An 18572-nucleotide genomic window follows, 5' to 3' on the forward strand; every position below is an offset into this window, starting at 1 on the left:
AACTAACTCAGTAACAATAGTAGGCTTGTTACTAGACAATTTGTCATGTTTAGCTTTAGACTTAGCTAATTCTTGTTCCAAGCTTTTGTTCTTTTCAACTTCAGAGGCAAAATTTTTTTTCAAAGTCACATTCAATTTATTTGATTCATCCAAACATACACCCAATAACTCATTTTCAAGTTTAACCCTTTTTAACTCTTCTGGGAATTTCTTAGCAATTTTCAAAGAATTAGATAATTCCTAATGAAGAATTTCACAGACATCAATTACATCAACAAAATCATTTGTGTCTTCTTTATTTAAATTTTCACAGCAATGAGCAGTAAAACACAAAAAAAATTTCCATGACAACAAGGGTCAAAGAGAACACTCAAGACAAATAGTCCTATCAGAATGTACCCACTATGAAACCAATTGTTAGGGTTTAAGACCCCCAGTTGAGTCAGATTCAATCAAATCTTAGCCAATTAATTAAAAAGATTAATTATGCAATTAAATCTGAATTAAACAAACATTACACAATCACAAATCACATGAACACCAAAAATGATGACTTAGGAAAACTTTTGAAATTGTGGTTTCAAAGTAAAAACCTCGGGAGGACCACACACAAAAAATTATCCATGACAATAGCGGTCAAGGATCACACTCAAGACAAATAGTCTGATCAAAGTGTACCTGCTATGAAACCAATTGTTAGGGTTTTAGACCCTAGTTGAGTCAGATTCAAACAAATCTTTAGCTAATTAATTAAAAAGATTAAGTATGCAATTAAATCTGAATTAAACAAATATTACACAATCACAAATCACATGAACACCAAGAATGATAACCAAGGAAAACTTGTGAAACTATGGTTTTAAAGTAAAAAACCTAGGGAGGATTAAACTTAAACAATCCTAAAGACAACATTTCTTTAAAAGATTCAAAGTTTATACAATAGACTTAAGACTAAATCTACTACTACCTCATGTGGTACTTACTGGTGTGATCACACGTAACTCCGAATCCATGAACTGTTCCACTGTGAAACTGTTGCACACAAACTCCCCTGTTTGTGACTCTGAGGTCTCCACTCAAAGATTTAGATTAGCAACACAAACTCTCCAATTTGTGAATTTGAGATTTCCATTCAGAGATTTTAGATTAGTAACTGTGGTTAATTGATTTCTCTATAGCTTCATATAGATCTGCAATATAGTAGCAGTGACACTATGTTGATCTTTCTCTTTGTGTTCTTGAACTCTCATAGGTTGAATAGATGGAGTCTTAGATCTAATTTTAAAGTCTCTAGTATAGTGAGATTGAGAGAAACTTGGTTATACAAACCCTAGCCGCACATACGGTGATTTCTTTCTTTGAAAAGTCTCTCTAGGGATAGCTTGTATTGTCCTTTAAATAGTACAACAAACGGATCGTGAATCAGGCTTAAAATGAGCAAGTTATTGGCTTTTTCGCATTTTAGATTTTTCCTAATCCGCGGCTCTCGATCAGTCGAACCAAGTGTCGAGCTGGTGTCAAAGTGACAGAACCTTTGTTTTCTTGCTCTCAACTTGATTCTTTCTTGATCTGTACTTGGGTCTTGGTCTTGGACAATAAAATACACCTTTAACACACTCAAGACTCACCAAAAACACTGTAAATGGATTACATTTGATTACGATTTGCCAACCTAAAAAATGGACTCTACAATAAGAAATCATCATATCTTCCCCTTCCTCTCCATCTCCTCCTCTCATCTGGTGATCTGGTTTCCACCTCCTAAAAAAGAATTTGGTAATTAGTAGTATAGATGACATTTTACATGATGTGTTGCTCTCTTGAAAATAAACAAAGTTTTGGGTTATCAGGTTTGTTCCTCTCTAAAAAAAATGGCATCAAACAAATCCATGAAGTAAAGTTTGTTAAATTCGCAAATAGGAGCAAGTGGTGACGGTTGGGGCTTGGGTGTTTGGATTTCAGCATGGGTTTGGTGATTTCAAGTGATGTGGGAACCAATTTGTGTTATGAAGTATAAGGAGTTGTATGATCCGGTCTATGTGGTTGAGGGTAAGAAATGGGTCTCGTTCTATTCAAAGATTTGGCTCTAGGTTTGATTTAACACAACTCAAGCATTTCATTAGAACAAAAACACGATATTTACATCAAGGCTGTAGATACAAACTTCAGTTCTAATTGGTTTTCAATTCATAGTACTAGCTGGAATGATACACCCTTGAAGAATCTTGCACAACGATGAATATTGCATACAAAGGGACTAACTCTTCAGTTGAGTTTCTTATTTGAACTTTTGTTTCCAAAGAAAATTTTTACTTTCTTGGAAAATTTTGGAATGCCCAGAGTTATGGTAAAGGAGAAAAAATATTTTATATTATTTCACTACAAGAAAAAAGACATAATACAACAAGTACTATTGCCAAAAAAAAAAAAAATAGAGGTAATATATATACTATTGCATCTTTAGGTTGTTTTTTGTTGTAACAATAACTTAAATTTATTACATCAATATGAGATTGTAGCAATAATTATTATGTTACATCGAAATGTGTTGTTGTAATAGGTAACCATATTTTACATTGAAATATGTTCACCCATGCATGTCTCCTTTTTTTTTTTTTTTTCCTCATTTGAGTTTCCCTCTTTCTTTCACCCACATCTATCTTCCTATTTTTTCACATCTCAAATTTACCTCACACCCATGCCTCTCTCTCTCTCTCTCTCTTTTAATCTTAGTTTCCCTCTTTATCTCACTCACCTCACCTCTATCTCCTATTTCTTTTTTGTATTTTTTTTTTAAATCTCAAATTCTCTCTCTCTCTCTCTCTCTCTCTCTCCCGCCTACCTCTCTTTTTCTTTTTTTTTTGTTTTTCTTTTTTTCATGTTAGTTTCCCTCTCTCTCTTACCCACATTTATCTCCCTGTTTTTCTCATCTCTCTCTCTCTCTCTCTCTCTCTCTCCATGCCTTTTTTTTTTCTCATCTCACTTTCCCTCTTTCTCTTACGCGTATCTCAAAATTCAAATTTATCTACTAACTACAAAATTTATCTCTCAAATTTCCATCTTACTCTCATATCTACTAACTCTAAATTTTTTCTCTCAAATTTCAGTCTCTCTTAATTCTTAGTCTCCTTGGAGAGACTCTTTCTTAGTTTAAAGATTTTCTCTCTAACTTTTAGGTAATCTTTTGGTTCTCTTTAAATTTTAATTTGATTTTTCTTTGTTTAATTGTACAGTCTTCAAGTAGTATTGGGGTGTGTGTGTGTGTGTTTTGTTTTAGAATCAATGATGGTGTATATTAGTGTCATTGTGTTGTATATATGATGTTTTCCAACTTTATACTTTTTTTTCCCCAAAATAGGTGGTAAGTTAATGAAATGGTCGTGAAGCATGCTTGGATAACATCTTCAAGAAGAAAATTTTCTTTCATGTTGTATTGATTTTTGCATACTTTTTGAAATTATGTGTTTGAATGTAAACTCAACAAGTTGTGTATATATTTGCGTTTTTTGACATATGTATTAAAATGAAGTGTTTTGAATTTTTCATCTTTTATGTGTATCTTTGATTGTTAGTGTTAGGTTCTAAAAACTTAGGATTAAATGTTTAGATTCCTTTTTTTTTTTTTTTTTTATGGCAAACCGAGAACAAAAACATGTCTAGATTAGATGTTAGACATTGCTCAAAATTGTCCAAATCAAGTTTCAAGAACATTCAAGCTGTAGAAAGGAGAGCTCAAGTTCAGTGAAGCTTGACCAATCAAAAATTACATTTGACCGTTAGAAAATCGTCGTAAATCAGATTCTGTAGAATTTAAATTAGGCCCAAGCCTGCAGAAACATTTATGGTTTCAGTCCAACACTCCTAAGTATAAAAGGAAAACCCTAACTACATTTTGAAAACTCTTGGAAGATTTGCGAGTTACTCCCGTGAGATCTAAGAGGTTCTGTAACCTTCTAACTCTATAAGTGTCTACAAGAATAATGAAAGTTCAATAGGTGTATAAAACACCTTGAACGTTTAGACCCCCAATTTACAAATTACCAATTCAAGCTTAATATCAAACAATTAATGTACGGAAAATGAACGAAAGCTTAATACAAAATTGATAAACAATCTAAACCAAATAAATTCACATCCACAGTAGAAATTAAATGGAAAAGATTAAGGGAAGAGAGATGCAAACACAAGGACAACACTCGATGTGTTATCGAAAAGGAAACCGAAGCCCTCGGTGTAAAACCTCTCCGCCGTCCTCCAAGCGGTAAATAATCCACTAAACAATGTAGTTGGGATACATGAACAGCAGAAGACCCTCCAAGCCTAATCTACCCAATGTACCTAAGCCCTCCAAGCTCCTACTCCAACGAGGTTACGCCGATCCTATTTCTTCTTTAGCTTGTCAGATTCCACTACTTGACGATATCATCTACCAATATGAAATTGGTCCCTTCTTAACTACTTCCCAAACACCAAATGGCCTCCTCACAGATATGGGTATGGTGAGAAAAGGTTTTGGTAATGTACCTCTCAAGGATTTGACAATGGAGAGGAAGAGAGTAGAGGAATTTGAAGAGTCTCTATGTGAAAATTGTGGATGAATCAATCTTATTTTTCTCTAGGGTTTCTCTCTCAAAATTCTCTCTGGAAGCTCTCTGAATATCGTGGGTATAAGGGTATATATATAGTAGGGTGAGAAGGAATGTGAAAAGTCAGTTTTTCCCAAACAGGGTGTTCTGGCGACTTGACCTCGCGACTGGGTTAAGTCACGAGTTCAAGCCGCGAGCTAACGGCCTGGCCAGTCTGGGACTTTTGTCCTATAGTGCAACAGCTAGCGCGACTCTTCAGCTTCTGGCATGCTTGGCATGTGTACAACTTTTTGGAGGCTTGCAAGCCGCGAGCCACCCGCGAGATCCAATCGCAAGTCCCTGCTTCTCTGCACAATCTTAAGCATTTCTTCACACTCTCTCACACACTACCCTTACATGATTCCCACCAAAATACAAGGTTACTAATTGCTAAATACAAGCAAATTTGGCACGGAATAAAGCTAACAAGATGGTTGATAAAACTTAACCTTACAAATAAGATCTATAATCAATTGCTGGTGGAATCTAGTTGCTGCTACATGATCAACAATTGGTGATTTGAAACCTTTGAGTGGGATCTCAAAGTCATAAGCATGGGAGCTTGTGTGCTACAAATCCAAGAGAGAAGAGTTTGTGGAGTCGGAGCTTGCACGTGGTCGTGTTAGTAAGTTCTACTAGTAATAGCAAAAGATTTAGGGTTAAATCTTTTGTAAACTTCAATTCTTTCTAGTGGATTTGTTTACCTTGACGATAGCTAGGTCAAATCCTCCCCAAGTTTTTACCTTGAGACGGTTCGTTTCATTAGTTTTCCTAGGTGATCATATATGTGTGTTATTTTCTTATGATTTTTTGCTGTTTAACCTAGTTCTCATAATTAACCTAAGAAACACTTGACTAATTTATTAGGTTAAACAATATGTTTTAAGGGGTCTAATCAAACAAATGGTTAGTGTAGTTCCTAGATACAGTTTTTGAATTGCAAAACAGGTTAATGAAAAAAATATTATTTAAAAAAATGATTTATTTATTTTTAAAATTTTTTATAAATTCTTTTTTTTATTTTTAATAAAAAAAAACCAACCTATTGCAATGAGATTTTCAAAGTAAATCGTTGCAATATGTGAAATTTATTGCAACGAAATCTAGTATTGCATAAATCTATTGCCCTAGAGTTTATTATAATGGTTTACAAAGACTTTTTTGTCATTGCAATAACACCTTATTACAATTGTAATTGCAACGACTTTTTTTTGTTGTATTAAATCTTTTTTTCTTGTAGTGTTTTATTTGTTCATGAACAGGCCTTCAAGTCACTGGATTTAAAAATTCTATCACGTTTGTTCATCTCTAAGGTTGTTAGAGCACTAGCATTGGGGGTGTTAAACCCCCCCCCCCCCTAACAATTGTTATTTTAGCAACTAACAAGCCAAAACTTAGCAACATCCGGCTGTGGTAATGGATTTTTTTTTCCCAACTATGAACAGTTGGTTCTCATATATAGAACCAATTGTTCACTCGGATGTAAACTAAAATACTATATTATATTCAAATTTTCTTTCTTTTCTGCCCCTCTCCCTTCTCTCTTCTCCCTCCTCCCTTCTCCCTCAATGCCTCTCACTCTCTGAATCTTTCTTCTCTCTACACTTTGTGGTTATGGTTGTCATTTAGGTCAAGTGTTTGGGTGGTGTTTGGATCGGTCGTTTGGGTTGGATCATGGGCATCTTCAGAGATCAGCGGTGTAGTTGTTTTGGTGGTGTTCATTGTTTGGGTTTACAATTTCATATTTGTGTAGGGCAAATGTTCTGACGGATTTGGGTATGTGGTTTTGAAATGGATTTGGGTTCGAAGGTTGTGATTTGTTCCTATGGTATTTGTGGTGGGTGGTGGATGGGTCAGCTTGGTAATGGATTTGCTTTGTTGTTGTGTTATAATACTGTAGCTTTGAGAACTCTGCTTTTTTTTTTCTCTCTCTGTTTTTGTCTATATGGTTGCTGAGGAAATGGTGGAAAAGGAAAAAAAGATTTGTTGGGTCAAATTTGGTAATGGGTGGAGCTTGGTAATGAGTTTTCTTTGTTCTCAGTTTTTTCACTATTTTGGGTCAAATTTGGTGGGTTTGTGGGTGTTGCAGTGGTGGTAAGGATTTTCAATGGTGGTGGCTAGTTGGTTGGTTTGGTGGTTTGTGGTGTCAGCTCTTTTTTTTTTTTTTTTTGGGTAATTTTGATGGTGACGAAATTGGTGTTTGTGGTTGAGTTTTGGTGGAAGGTGTTGTGTGGGTTTGTTGGAGAGAGACAAAAAAGTGGAGAGGAAAAAGAGATGGAAGAGAAGAGAGAGAAACTGAATTATTTATTTATTTATATTATTTGCTTGTATAATTTATATTATTTTAATGAGTTGTATGTAAAAATAGAAACTATGATGTTGGGTAGGTTGTAAAATGAGATGGTAAAATAGATAAAATAGGTTTTTAGGGTGTAAAATAGTGACTGGTATGCATCCCTGGATGCTAGTACTCTTAACCAAATATATAGCTTTTGATACATAGACCGTCATGATTCAATAGCTTTTGATTTGCTTGTAGGAAGTTTGTTTGTGGATTGACTGAATTGAAGAATGGGAGTCCATAATCATTGAGTTGGATGATGACTTTAGTTTAGGCAAAGGAAACTTCTTCTTTTATTCTTTCCAACATCTTTTTTCTATCTTATTTTATCTTATGTTTTTATTTATTTATTTATTTTTTTTTATGTTTTTGGAGGAGAGCGACATAAAAGTGGAGCAAATTACATATTTAGTCCTACTTTTAACAGAGGTAGGTTACAAAACTCTAACTGAGCTAACCTCAGGTGGTTAAAGTATCAAATTTCAAACCATGGGTAAGCAACTTTGTAAGATTGAATTTAATCAACCATCTTGTTGGCTTTATTCCGTACCAAATTTGCTTGTATTTCAGCATTTAGTAACCCTGTATTTAGGTGGGTTTTATTGTAAGGGTAGTGAGTGAGATAGAGTGATTGAATGCTCAAGAGTGTGTAAGAAAACAGAGTCTCGCGACTTAATCTCGCGGGTGACTCGCGGCTGCAAGCCGCCAGAAGCAGCACACGTGCCAAGCATGCCAGAAGTCGAAGCGTCATGCTAGCTGGAGCACTACAGGACAAAATAGGACAACTGGTCGTTCTGTTATCGCGCGGCTGGAACTTGCGACTCAGTCAAGCCACGAGTCCAAGCCGCAAGCCACCCCTATTTTGAAAAACCTGACGTTTCACATTCTTTTCTCACCCCAGTATAAATACTCCTTATACCCACAAAAGAAAGAGAGCTTCCAGAGAGAATTTTGAGAGAAAAACCCTAGAGTAAAACAAGATTGATTCATCTACAATCTTTACATAAGAGTCTCTTCAAATTCCTCAACTCTCTTCCTCTCCATTGTCAAATCCTTGAGAGGCATTTTACCAAAACCTTGTTCTCACCATATTCATTACTGTGAAAGGTCTGTTTGGTGTTCTGGAAGCAATTAGGAAGGAACCAATCTACATTGGTTGATGCTATGGTCAAGTAGCGGAATCCGGGAAGCTAGAAAAGAAAAAGGTTCGGCGCAACCTCGTTGGAGTAAGAAGCTTGGAGGGCTTAGGTGCACTGGGTAGATTAGTCTCAGAGGGTCTATTGCTGTCCATGTATCCCAACTACATTTTCTAGTGGATTGTTTACCGCTTGAAGGGCGGCGGAGAGGTTTTACGCCAAGGGCTTCGGTTTCCTCTTCAATAACACATCGCATGTTGTCCTTGTGTTTGCATATTCCTTCCCTTTTATCTTTGCCTTTTATTATCTGCTGTGGGTTGTGATTTTAATTTGGCTTAGATTGTTTTTGCAATTCTGTTTTATAGCTCTTGTTCATTTTCTGCACACTTTTCCGTACACTAGTTGTTTGACATAAAGCTTGAATTGATTAATTTGTAAATTGGGGGTCTAAACGTTCAAGGGTGTTTTTACACTATTTGAACTCTCAATTGGAATCAGAGCGGGTACACTTCTAGTGGTTTCATTACCATAGTGTGATCCTTGACTCCCTTTTGAGATGGATCGGTCTCAATCCCTAAATGCACGTCCATATTTTGATGGTAGCAATTATGCTTTTTGGAAGGTTCGTATGAGAGAATTTCTGTGTTCCATTGATGAATCTGTTTGGGATGCTGTTGAGATAGGTTGGACCAGACCTGAGGCAGCCAAATCCACATGGGATAAGGCTACACTCGCCACATCTAATGCTAACAGTAAAGCACTCAATGCTATTTTCTGTGGTGTGTCTCTAGATGAATTTCACAAGATCTCTCACATTACCATTTCCAAAGAAGCGTAGGAGATATTGGAGACCACTTACGAAGGCACGAAGAAAGTAAAAGATACCAAGCTGCAGATACTAACCACTCGGTTTGAGAAGCTAAAAATGAGTGAGGATGAGTCCTTTGACTCTTTCTATAGCAAGCTGAATGAGGTGATTGTAAGCAAGTTCAATCTGGGAGAGAAAACAGAGGATTCTAAAATTGTAAGGAAGATCCTTCGATCATTGCCGGAAAGTTTTCGTGCCAAAGTGACAGCAATTGAAGAGAGCAAGGACCTTGATGACATCAAAGTCCAAAAGCTGATTGGTTCTCTTCAGACTTATGAAATGTCGCTGCCCAATCAACGGAAGAGCAAATCTCTTGCTCTTAAGACTATTAATGAGAAGGTGGAAGTCCATGACTCATCGGAAGAAGATGTGGTTGACAAAAATGTTGCATACCTTGTAAAAAATTTTCAAAAATTCTTGAAATTCAAGAATAATGGCAAATTTGGTGATAAAGGAAAATTCCAAAGTTCAGGAAGGGAGAAAAGGGAATTCAAAAATAAAGATGGAAAAGAATCTCAATCTACACAAGGTGTCACTTGTTTTGAATGCAACAGGCATGGACACTTTAAGAAAGAATGTCCGAATTATTTGAAATTGAAAGGCAAAGTGTATGCCACGACATTGAGTGACTCGGATTCATCCGACTTAGATTCTGAGGAAAGCTGTGATGGAGAGGGAAATTATTCAGCTTTTATGACTATTGCCCATGTTGATTCTTCAGACGAGTTGAATCTGCTTGTACGAGAACTTGGAGAACATAGTGATGAAGAATCATTGGGAGTTGTTGAAGAATCAGATGCTGAAGAAGATGAAAGCACAGCCAATCTTCAAGAGAATTATAACTCACTCCTGGAGAAGTCGGGTGAGTATACAAGGGTGGCCAAGGCAGCTGTGAGAAAAATGAAGAAGGCAGAGGAGGACTATAAAAGTCTCCTAATTCGATATAGGGAGGCCAAATATGAGATAGAAACACTGAACGGTGAGCTGTCAGAAGCTTACACAAAAGTGAGATTTCTTGAGTAAGAGGTTGTGCAAGCAAATGATAAAATAGAGAGGGTCACCACCAAGAAGCTAGATGATGTTATTTCATCTCAAAAGAGCTTTTCAGACAAATTCGAATTGGGATATACCGGAGGAAGTAGCTCATCTGGCAAAATCACTAAAGAAGTGAAGTTTATAAAGGCCAAAGAATCAACTGATGTTGGCCCTACTGCTGAGAAGCCCAAGATAAAGGAGAAGAGGAATGTGTGGAACGAACGGTTATTGAAACCACGTAATCAATCTGTGGGCAGGTCTGAATCCCGAGCCAAGTCTCGTCCACGACCACAAAGAGGTCCTAGATCGAACTATGTGTGTCATCATTGCGGAGTTCAAGGGCATACTCAACCAAATTGTCAAAAGCTGAGAGTAATGAATAGTGCAACTCCTCAAAGGTCACGAGGACCTAGAAATGAGAGGAGAAATTAGGCTGATGAACCATTAAGAGATCAAAATGGTGATACCGAAATGATGGACGTAATGAAGATGATTGGTGCTTTCACCAACTGCTTGGAGAGCTTCACACGAAGGTTTGAAAGCCCTAACTCTCGTACCCAATCCTATAAGGAAATCACCCCAAACGCAAGTGATGTGTGGGTGAAAAATGGTACTCATGCATAAGCATTGCAACACGTCCATGCATCAATACTTCCTATGCTTTGTGACGGTGTTTGATTGTTTGCTTATTGATTATGTTGGTGGTTGTTTGTTTGTCTATTTGTGCATACTTTTGTTCATTTTTGTTTTTGATCAATCTTTTTCTTCTTATGTGTCAAAAATCCAAAAATCACATAAAAAAAATAGAAAATCAAAAAGTTTGATTGACATTGTTGAGTTTTGTCTCAAAACTTGTTTTGCCTTGTACCTTTGTGCTAATGGTTTTGTGCATTTTCGAGCGTAGCTTGTTTCTTTGCACTCTTATCACGGTGGAAGAAATCTTGAAATCTATGTGACTGTTGTAAATAGATCTTCAAACTTGTCATGAAAGATTAGTGAATGGTTATGTTGATCTTGAGACTTGCATAGACTTGTGCCTATATATCTTCCCACTCTTTATTTATTTATTTTTTTTGCTAAAAAGAGCTCACCAAATGTAAATCTCCAAATGAAAAGAGATATTGAGCTGCAAAAGCCTGTCACACATACTAGTATTTGACTAGGAAAAAGGGAAAGCGACCAAAAATTTATGTGAATGTTTATTCAAAAAGCCAAAGGCTATCTCATCAAGGTGAAATATCAAATATCACTCTCACAATGAGAGGTGATTGTCTTAAAAGGACCAAAAAGATCAAATGTTATGATTGAATGTGGAGTCAAATGTAAAGCTCCAAGTTATGTTATCAAGTTTTGTGGGAGGTCATATGTGCATACTTCTATAATTGAGATGGGTCACATGATCTAGTGCTAATTGTGTATGCCTTGGTTGAATTGATCATTGAAGTTTCACATTAGACTAAGAACTATCTCATTGTTGATATCCACACACAACACACAAGTTTATATTCAATAAATGTCATATTCATTTGTGTGATTGTACTTGATGAAATGTGTTTTCACATTCTCAATTTTTGTTAATTCAAGCACAAAAAGATTTTTGAGTGTTTTAAGTGTTTTTGGAAAGTATTTTGTTCTTCAAAATCTAAAAATTTCAAAAAACATTTTTGCCCTATTTTGGCGACTCAGTCGCGGATAAGTCAAGTCGCATGCCACAGTCGCGAGCTCACGAGTCATTTTTGGCGACTTGTTCGCGAGTGGAAGGTCCAGTCATGAGGGGTACACAGAGATTTTCACAGCTCAGCTCGTGGCTTCCTCACGAGTAAGACTTGCAGTCGCGAAAAACACTTAGCAAAATTTTTCAAATTTTCGATTTGAAGTGTTTTGGCGGGTAAACTTGGCGACTCTCTGGCGACTTACCTCAATCGCGAAAATCGCGTGTTTTGCAAAATGAGCTCATTTTCAACACTTTTCTCAAAAAGGGGTTCTCATTTGCTTGTCTTGCACTCTGTGTCTGTTCACTTTCTGGTCTTACTTTCACTTATTCAACATCACTATGGTAATTTTCAAATTCTTTCACCAACTTGTTACCATTCAATCTATCTTCAAGGAAATGTATGGGTTTTGTCCTCTACTCTTTGTTTTTCTCAGTTATTGCCTTTTCATCATGGTTTTTGTGTTCTATTTGGTATTCTTATATCTCTTACCCATGTTTGGTTACTTGAATGTCTAATGTTCTCATTTTTGTGTGGTTTTAATCTGATCCACTCTATATTGTAGCTACATTTGGGTCATTATTGTCCCTCATTGTTATTTTCTGCTCATTTCCATCTAGCTCTTAGGGTTTTCTTCAATATCCCTCATTTGACACTAACCCACTGCTAATAATGTCTGTTGGATTGTGTTCTTTCTTTTTCTCTATTGCATGATACAGACTGGAAATGTCTCCATTCAAGAAAGCAGTTGTGAAAGGAGGTAGTTCCAAAGGAAAGGAACCTGTCATTGATGTCAATGACTACTCACCTCAAACAAAAGGGACTCGCTCTTCATCAAAAGGGTTCGATCCCAACAAGTTCAGATCCTATGCTGCCTTTCAGTTTCATGAGAATTATTTCTGAAATGCTACACCATTACTGGAAAGACCTGTTGACCAATCATCAATTCATGACACTGACATTCCGAAATGGTTTGCTCACAAGGATTGGAATTACCTTCTCTCTTATCTGGATGACGCTTATGAGAATTTGGTAAAGGAATTTTATGCCAACGCGATTGTGGAAGAAGAAGAACTTAAGTGCTGGGTTAGGAAAAAGAGTTTTTCAGTCTCTCCTGCATATTTGGCAGAGATCCTTCACATCAACCGACCAATGCTTCGACACTCACCGGATAAGGAACTCCTTAAGGAGGGTCTTGGACAAGATTTGGAATTCTCATCCAAAGGAAACTCCGTCAGTGTTTCCTCTCTTCCTCCAAAACTGAGAGTGCTTACAATTATGATGTTTCACAATTTGTACCCCCTATCAAGCACTGGGTATATGAAACTCGGACGTGCCTTGTTTCTTCATGACCTAATCTCTGATGTAGAAATTGACATCTGTGCTCATATCTTTCATGTTTTGCACAAAACGGTTCTACGAACTGAGTCTCGAATATGTGCTCCTTTCTGCTGTCTCATTTCAAGGATCTTGAAGCTCAAAGGAATTTATCCAACGGCAGATGAATCTCCTTACTCAAAACCAAGTCCAATCAACATTCGTACATTCAACGCAAGCATTGGTCATAGTCGGAAGAGAGCCAAACCGGAAACTTCCACATCTCACAGTGGTTCGCATTTCAGCACCCCCTCCCTTGACAAAAAACTTGATCACATTGTATTCTCTGTATACGAGTTGAATACCAAGATGTCCAGACTCAAATCTACTCTATACCATCACAGCACTCGATGAGATATGAAGTTTACCTCACTCCAAACTCAATTGGATCAGATTTAGAGGAGGCTAGAAGAGAATGTGTAGCTATTCCATGACAAAAAGGGGGAGATGATGTCATAAAGGATGAAAGGGGGAGTGATAGCTTGATTAGAGGGGGAGGATATTACCTAAGAGGGAGTGTTTCTGCATTTTTTTCAGTTTAAGTTGTTATATTATAATTTGTACCCATGTTGCTTTTGTAAGCTTTTAGGGTTTATGTTCTTTTATTGTAGGCTTTATGGTTTGTACCATGCTTTATGCAGCCTCTATGTTTTTGTTAAATCAGTACTTCTATCTAAATGTCATGCATTTTCTGGTTAAGTACTGTCACTCTTGTGCCCTTGTAGGATTGTTCCTAGATGCATATACTTAGTGTATTATGCATTGGTTGAGTGTTGGACATACAAGTAACTTGCATTATTCTTGTTTGTGTTCAAGTGTTCATTCCAAGTGTGAATGAGCATTGTGATCACCACCTTGTAGTGATTACTTGTTTGATCAAGCCATAGTTTGTTTCTTAACTTCATCCTTGCTTGATCACCTTATGCCTGTTTCGTATGCATTTCATGTTTTCTGCATACAATGATCATTGTGTATTGTTGTGTTTCAGGAGTTTCATGTTCATATGATTCAAGTGCTTCACAGTTTCTAGAATTAGGTGTGAGTGAGTTTTGCTCAACTGTTCCCAACTCACATGTTAAGTCTAGAGTCTATTTTAGGGTTTTGTCACAGAATAGCCAAAGGGGGAGATTGTAAGGTTGAATTTAATCAACCATCTTGTTGGCTTTATTCTGTGCCAAATTTGCTTGTATTTCAGCATTTAGTAACCCTGTATTTAGGTGGATTTTGTTGTAAGGGTAGTGAGTGAGATAAAGTGATTGAATGCTCAAGAGTGTGCAAGAAAACAGAGTCTCGTGGCTTGATCTCACGGGTGACTCACGGCTGTAAGCCGTCAGAAGCAGCACACGTGCCAACCATGCCAGAAGTCGAAGCGTCATGCTAGCTGGAGCACTACAGAACAAAATAGGACAACTGGTCGTTCTGTTATTGCGCGGCTGGAACTCGCGACTCAGTCAAGCCGAGAGTCCAAGCCGCGAGCCACCCCTGTTTTGAAAAACCTGACGTTTCACATTCTTTTCTCACCCCAGTATAAATACCCCTTATACCCACAAAAGAAAGAGAGTTTCTAGAGAGAATTTTGAGAGAGAAACCCTAGAGTAAAACAAGATTGATTCATCTACAATTTTTACATAAGAGTCTCTTCAAATTCCTCAACTCTCTTCCTCTCCATTGTCAAATCCTTGAGAGGCATTTTACCAAAACCTTGTTCTCACCATATTCATTACTGTGAGAGGCCTGTTTGGTGTTCTGGGAAGTAATTAGGAAAGAACCAATCTACATTGGTTGATGCTATGGTCAAGTAGCGGAATCCGGGAAGCTAGAAAATAAAAAGGTTCGACGCAACCTCGTTGGAGCAAGAAGCTTAGAAGGTTTAGGTGCACTGGGTAGATTAGGCTTGGAGGGTCTATTGCTGTCTATGTATCCCAACTACATTTTCCAGTGGATTGTTTACCGCTTGAAGGGAGGCGGAGAGGTTTTACGCCAAGGGCTTCGGTTTCCTCTTCAATAACACATCGCGTGTTGTCCTTGTGTTTGCATCTTCCTTCCCTTTTATCTTTACCTTTTATTATCTGCTGTGGGTTGTGATTTTAATTTGGCTTAGATTGTTTTCCAATTCTGTTTTATAGCTCTTGTTCATTTTCCGCACACTAGTTGTTTGACATAAAGCTTGAATTGGTTAATTTGTAAATTGGGGGTCTAAACGTTCAAGGGTGTTTTTACACTATTTAAACTTTCAAACTTAAATTTCAGCAAAGCCACAAGTGGGTAAGTTGTAATTTCCCCCTCTCCTACCCAAAAAAGGTCATATTTCTAGCTTTGCTCCTAGTTTTTGATACATTGATAGTTAGGAGTGGGGAAATTTGAATCCTAAATATTTCCGTAAGAAACATTAAAAAAAGAAAAGGAATGCAACAAGCTAACTTACAAGGATAAATATGGGAGGTATTGTGCATATCAGATTCCTTCAGCCATTCAAAATAGTAAGTTAGGCACGTTTTCAAACAATTAAGAAAACTAACATCTCGAGTTTTAGAAACTCGAGATCCATATTATAACTCGAGTCCAAAAGACTCGTCTTGGGAGGGTGAAAATGCCACATAGATCTCGAGTTTTTAAAACTCGATTTCAATGCAAAAAAATTTCACCTATAGTGGCGTTTTTAAGCCTTACAGTGACGTTTTAAAGCCCTATAACAGCGTTTTTCTGCAAAAAAAATTTTATAAGTACAGGTTTAGGGGTCCTATAGTGGCGTTTTTAAGACTTATAGTGACGTTTTACAGACCTATAGTGGCGTTTTTTCTCAATTAATGGAAATCGAGTTTTTAAAACTCGATTTTCAGCCTGATTTTTTTCCCAATTTAACTTAATCCACTTACAAATCGAGACTTAAAAACTCGAGTTTTATCTTGGAACTCGAGTTTTAGACACTCGAGATGCTAGTTTTCAAAATTGTTTTGAAATGTGACAATTAACTAAATTTTTTAATATTTATTGTTATTTAGAAAAAAAATTCTAAATATGGTAGCCAAACATACCGAAAGTCGAGTTCTTGTATGGAAATTTAAGGGAACACCCGAAAGAAAAAGTAGTTCCCAATGTGTGCTGGATTTCTAAATTAAGGACGCAACATATAAGTCCAAGACTTTAGGGGTTGGCCTTATGAGGGCATTTGGGCCGCAGCCCCTCCCTCCTAAAAAAATGACAAGGCCGAAAGGCGTCCAAAACAAATGGCAAAAAAAAAAAAAAAAAAAAAAAATACAATACCAAAATACCTGATCTAAATAGCTCCAAAAAAGAATTAATAAAAAAATCTACACCGTTAAAATTAATACAATATTATAATAATTAAGGATCCCAATAAGGCAATTTTAATTGGTGCTCACGACAAATCAACGAATCTCAATACTGTCACCGACAGTATTGTAGACACCTAATTTGTCAGAGATATAAATGGTTCATGCAGGCTTAATTAAGATAAGAAGTACTAGTACATTGCAACAATATTTTGTGGCTATACAATTCACCGCGTCATGGCCCCTTGCACTGCTGGAGGCTTTTTAGCTTCTCGTTTCTGCCTTTCTATGTTCCCATGCCACCCTAGTCCATAAAATGCAAAAGCTAAGTCACACACAATATTACACAAACCTAATAAATAACCACAGGAGAGAGAGATAGAGTGTGTGTACCTATGGACATGTCAAAGCCATGTTTCTTGAGCTCTCTATACTCTTGACACAAAGCACATTCCTCGCAACAACAATGGATACAGCAATCTGTGCATGGGCTCTCCTCCAAAAAATACTGTCCTCTCAATTTGGATCGGTAAAAGCATGAGTACAAACACGAACAACCAGTCACGAACAATATTAACGTGTAAAGTGCTCCGCTCACTCCACATGCTGCAAACCCATGCACGAATCATTAATTTTTTTTAATAATAAACTCCATTTACTAATAATGTATGAGTGAAAGCAATCCATCATTTTCTTTTTCGAACTTACAAGTCGATCCTCTATCAACAATTTCTGCAATTCGCCCAAATGTAATACATGGACACCAGCAAGTTAAGCAACCTGAAACAAAACTTGGGACAAGCTATAAATCAATAATTAATGCACATTTAAATCTCGTGGCCAATACTTGCTCTTTAAATATTTGCCACATCATCCGTGCGTACTTTGTAAAATATGAACCATATTGATTTCTGAATCCAGTATCCAGAAAGTTAATTGGGATATATGGTACTAAAACTATGGCAGTGCTTGTGTATTTTGTTCTTTATAAACAAACTTTGGCACCCTAAGTTTAAATTTCTTTTAATCGAAGATCCCAACCAATCCCGTGAATGCCATTCGTACCGTGCATATGACATTAACATTGACAATTTTGTACAAAAGATAAGTTAATGCAAAAATTTCACTTATATTGCTTGTAAGTTCTTAGTAAAAATCATCATCAACATCTGATCTAAACAGTTATTGTCGTCTTTAGCAGTGATGCAAAATAGACAACCCAAAACAGAAATCATCGTTTTCAATGTCTGCAATTGCTTGATGAGAAAGTCAAAATTAAATAAATAAATAAAAATACTTAATGGGATTTGAACGATAATAATAAATAATGCAATCGTATGAAGTAAACAGTTGTTGATTATTTATTTCAAAATATTGACTCCAATTAAAATATATATATATATATATATATATAGTATCATGGTAGTGTGGCACAATGGAGGACCATGTTATGAGCGAGTGAAAAAAATGTACTTACAACTGTTAACATCATCGCAACAATTGAAGAGTCCAGTGGACCAAGGTACTGGAGATTCAGGATGAGATTTCAAGTCAGGGTTGGCAGCAGGTCTTGGAGGAGGGTTTGGTTGGTTTGTCATATGGACTGGAACTCCAGTGGCTGTCCAATGATTGGAGTGGTCGATCTCTGAAGAAGGATTTGGCGGTTGAGGGGGTGCTGATGGTACAGAAACCGATGATCTCTTCTCAGACTCATTCATAATTGAAGGATAATCCATCCCTCGAGAGATTTTGAAGTCACTGTTATTATATTTTCCCAAAAAAAGGTTAAGAGTGCCATAGAACGTGGCTCTTCATGCATGATGAACGGTTGGGCAACCGTCCATAAAGGGATTAGGGGGCTTTCCGTTTTTGGGCCAAAACATTGTGTATTTTTTTTCTTTTCTTTTTTTTTTCATAGGAAGACAAATAACTTCAATTAACAAGAAACAAAATTTACATTGTCCTATAAAATAAAAATTACATTATGGAGAAGAGTTTGTCCTAAGAAACAAAGACTCTCTTTAATTTATGCAGAAAAGTCACAAATGCCTAAGACATGCATAGCTAACAAATGCGCAAGCCAATTACTAGTCCTGCGAACATGGGAGAAATGAATTGACCAAAAATCATTAACAACAGGAAACATCCCATAAATCAGAGGAGCCAAAGAAGATGGAGGAGGTGA

At 36.7% G+C, this 18572-nt stretch overlaps 1 protein-coding gene across 1 annotated transcript; it reads right to left on the reverse strand.

The window, feature by feature from the left end:
• Positions 1-16453: 16453 nt before the first annotated feature.
• Positions 16454-18125, reverse strand: LOC115957400 (cell number regulator 2-like). The gene is made up of 4 exons (XM_031075667.1): positions 17865-18125; positions 17096-17167; positions 16781-16993; positions 16454-16691 (listed from the first exon to the last, which is right to left on the reverse strand). Exons 1-4 carry the CDS (start codon positions 18121-18123, stop codon positions 16615-16617), a joined length of 621 nt encoding a protein of 206 aa, XP_030931527.1. The 5' UTR covers positions 18124-18125; the 3' UTR covers positions 16454-16614.
• Between the last annotated feature and the right edge of the window lie 447 nt (positions 18126-18572).

Source organism: Quercus lobata, chromosome 1 (assembly GCF_001633185.2).
Source record: "Quercus lobata isolate SW786 chromosome 1, ValleyOak3.0 Primary Assembly, whole genome shotgun sequence".
Lineage (NCBI taxonomy): Eukaryota > Viridiplantae > Streptophyta > Magnoliopsida > Fagales > Fagaceae > Quercus > Quercus lobata.

Bases quoted from the DNA above. Each gene is read 5' to 3' on its own strand.
- LOC115957400 (XM_031075667.1), bottom strand. From the start codon at position 18,123: ATGGATTATCCTTCAATTATGAATGAGTCTGAGAAGAGATCATCGGTT. The intron at 16,994-17,095 runs GTAAGTTCGAAA...ATGGGTTTGCAG, and splicing joins TGTTGATAGAGGATCGACTT to CATGTGGAGTGAGCGGAGCA. The intron at 16,692-16,780 runs GTACACACACTC...TTTATGGACTAG, and splicing joins TGGCTTTGACATGTCCATAG to GGTGGCATGGGAACATAGAA.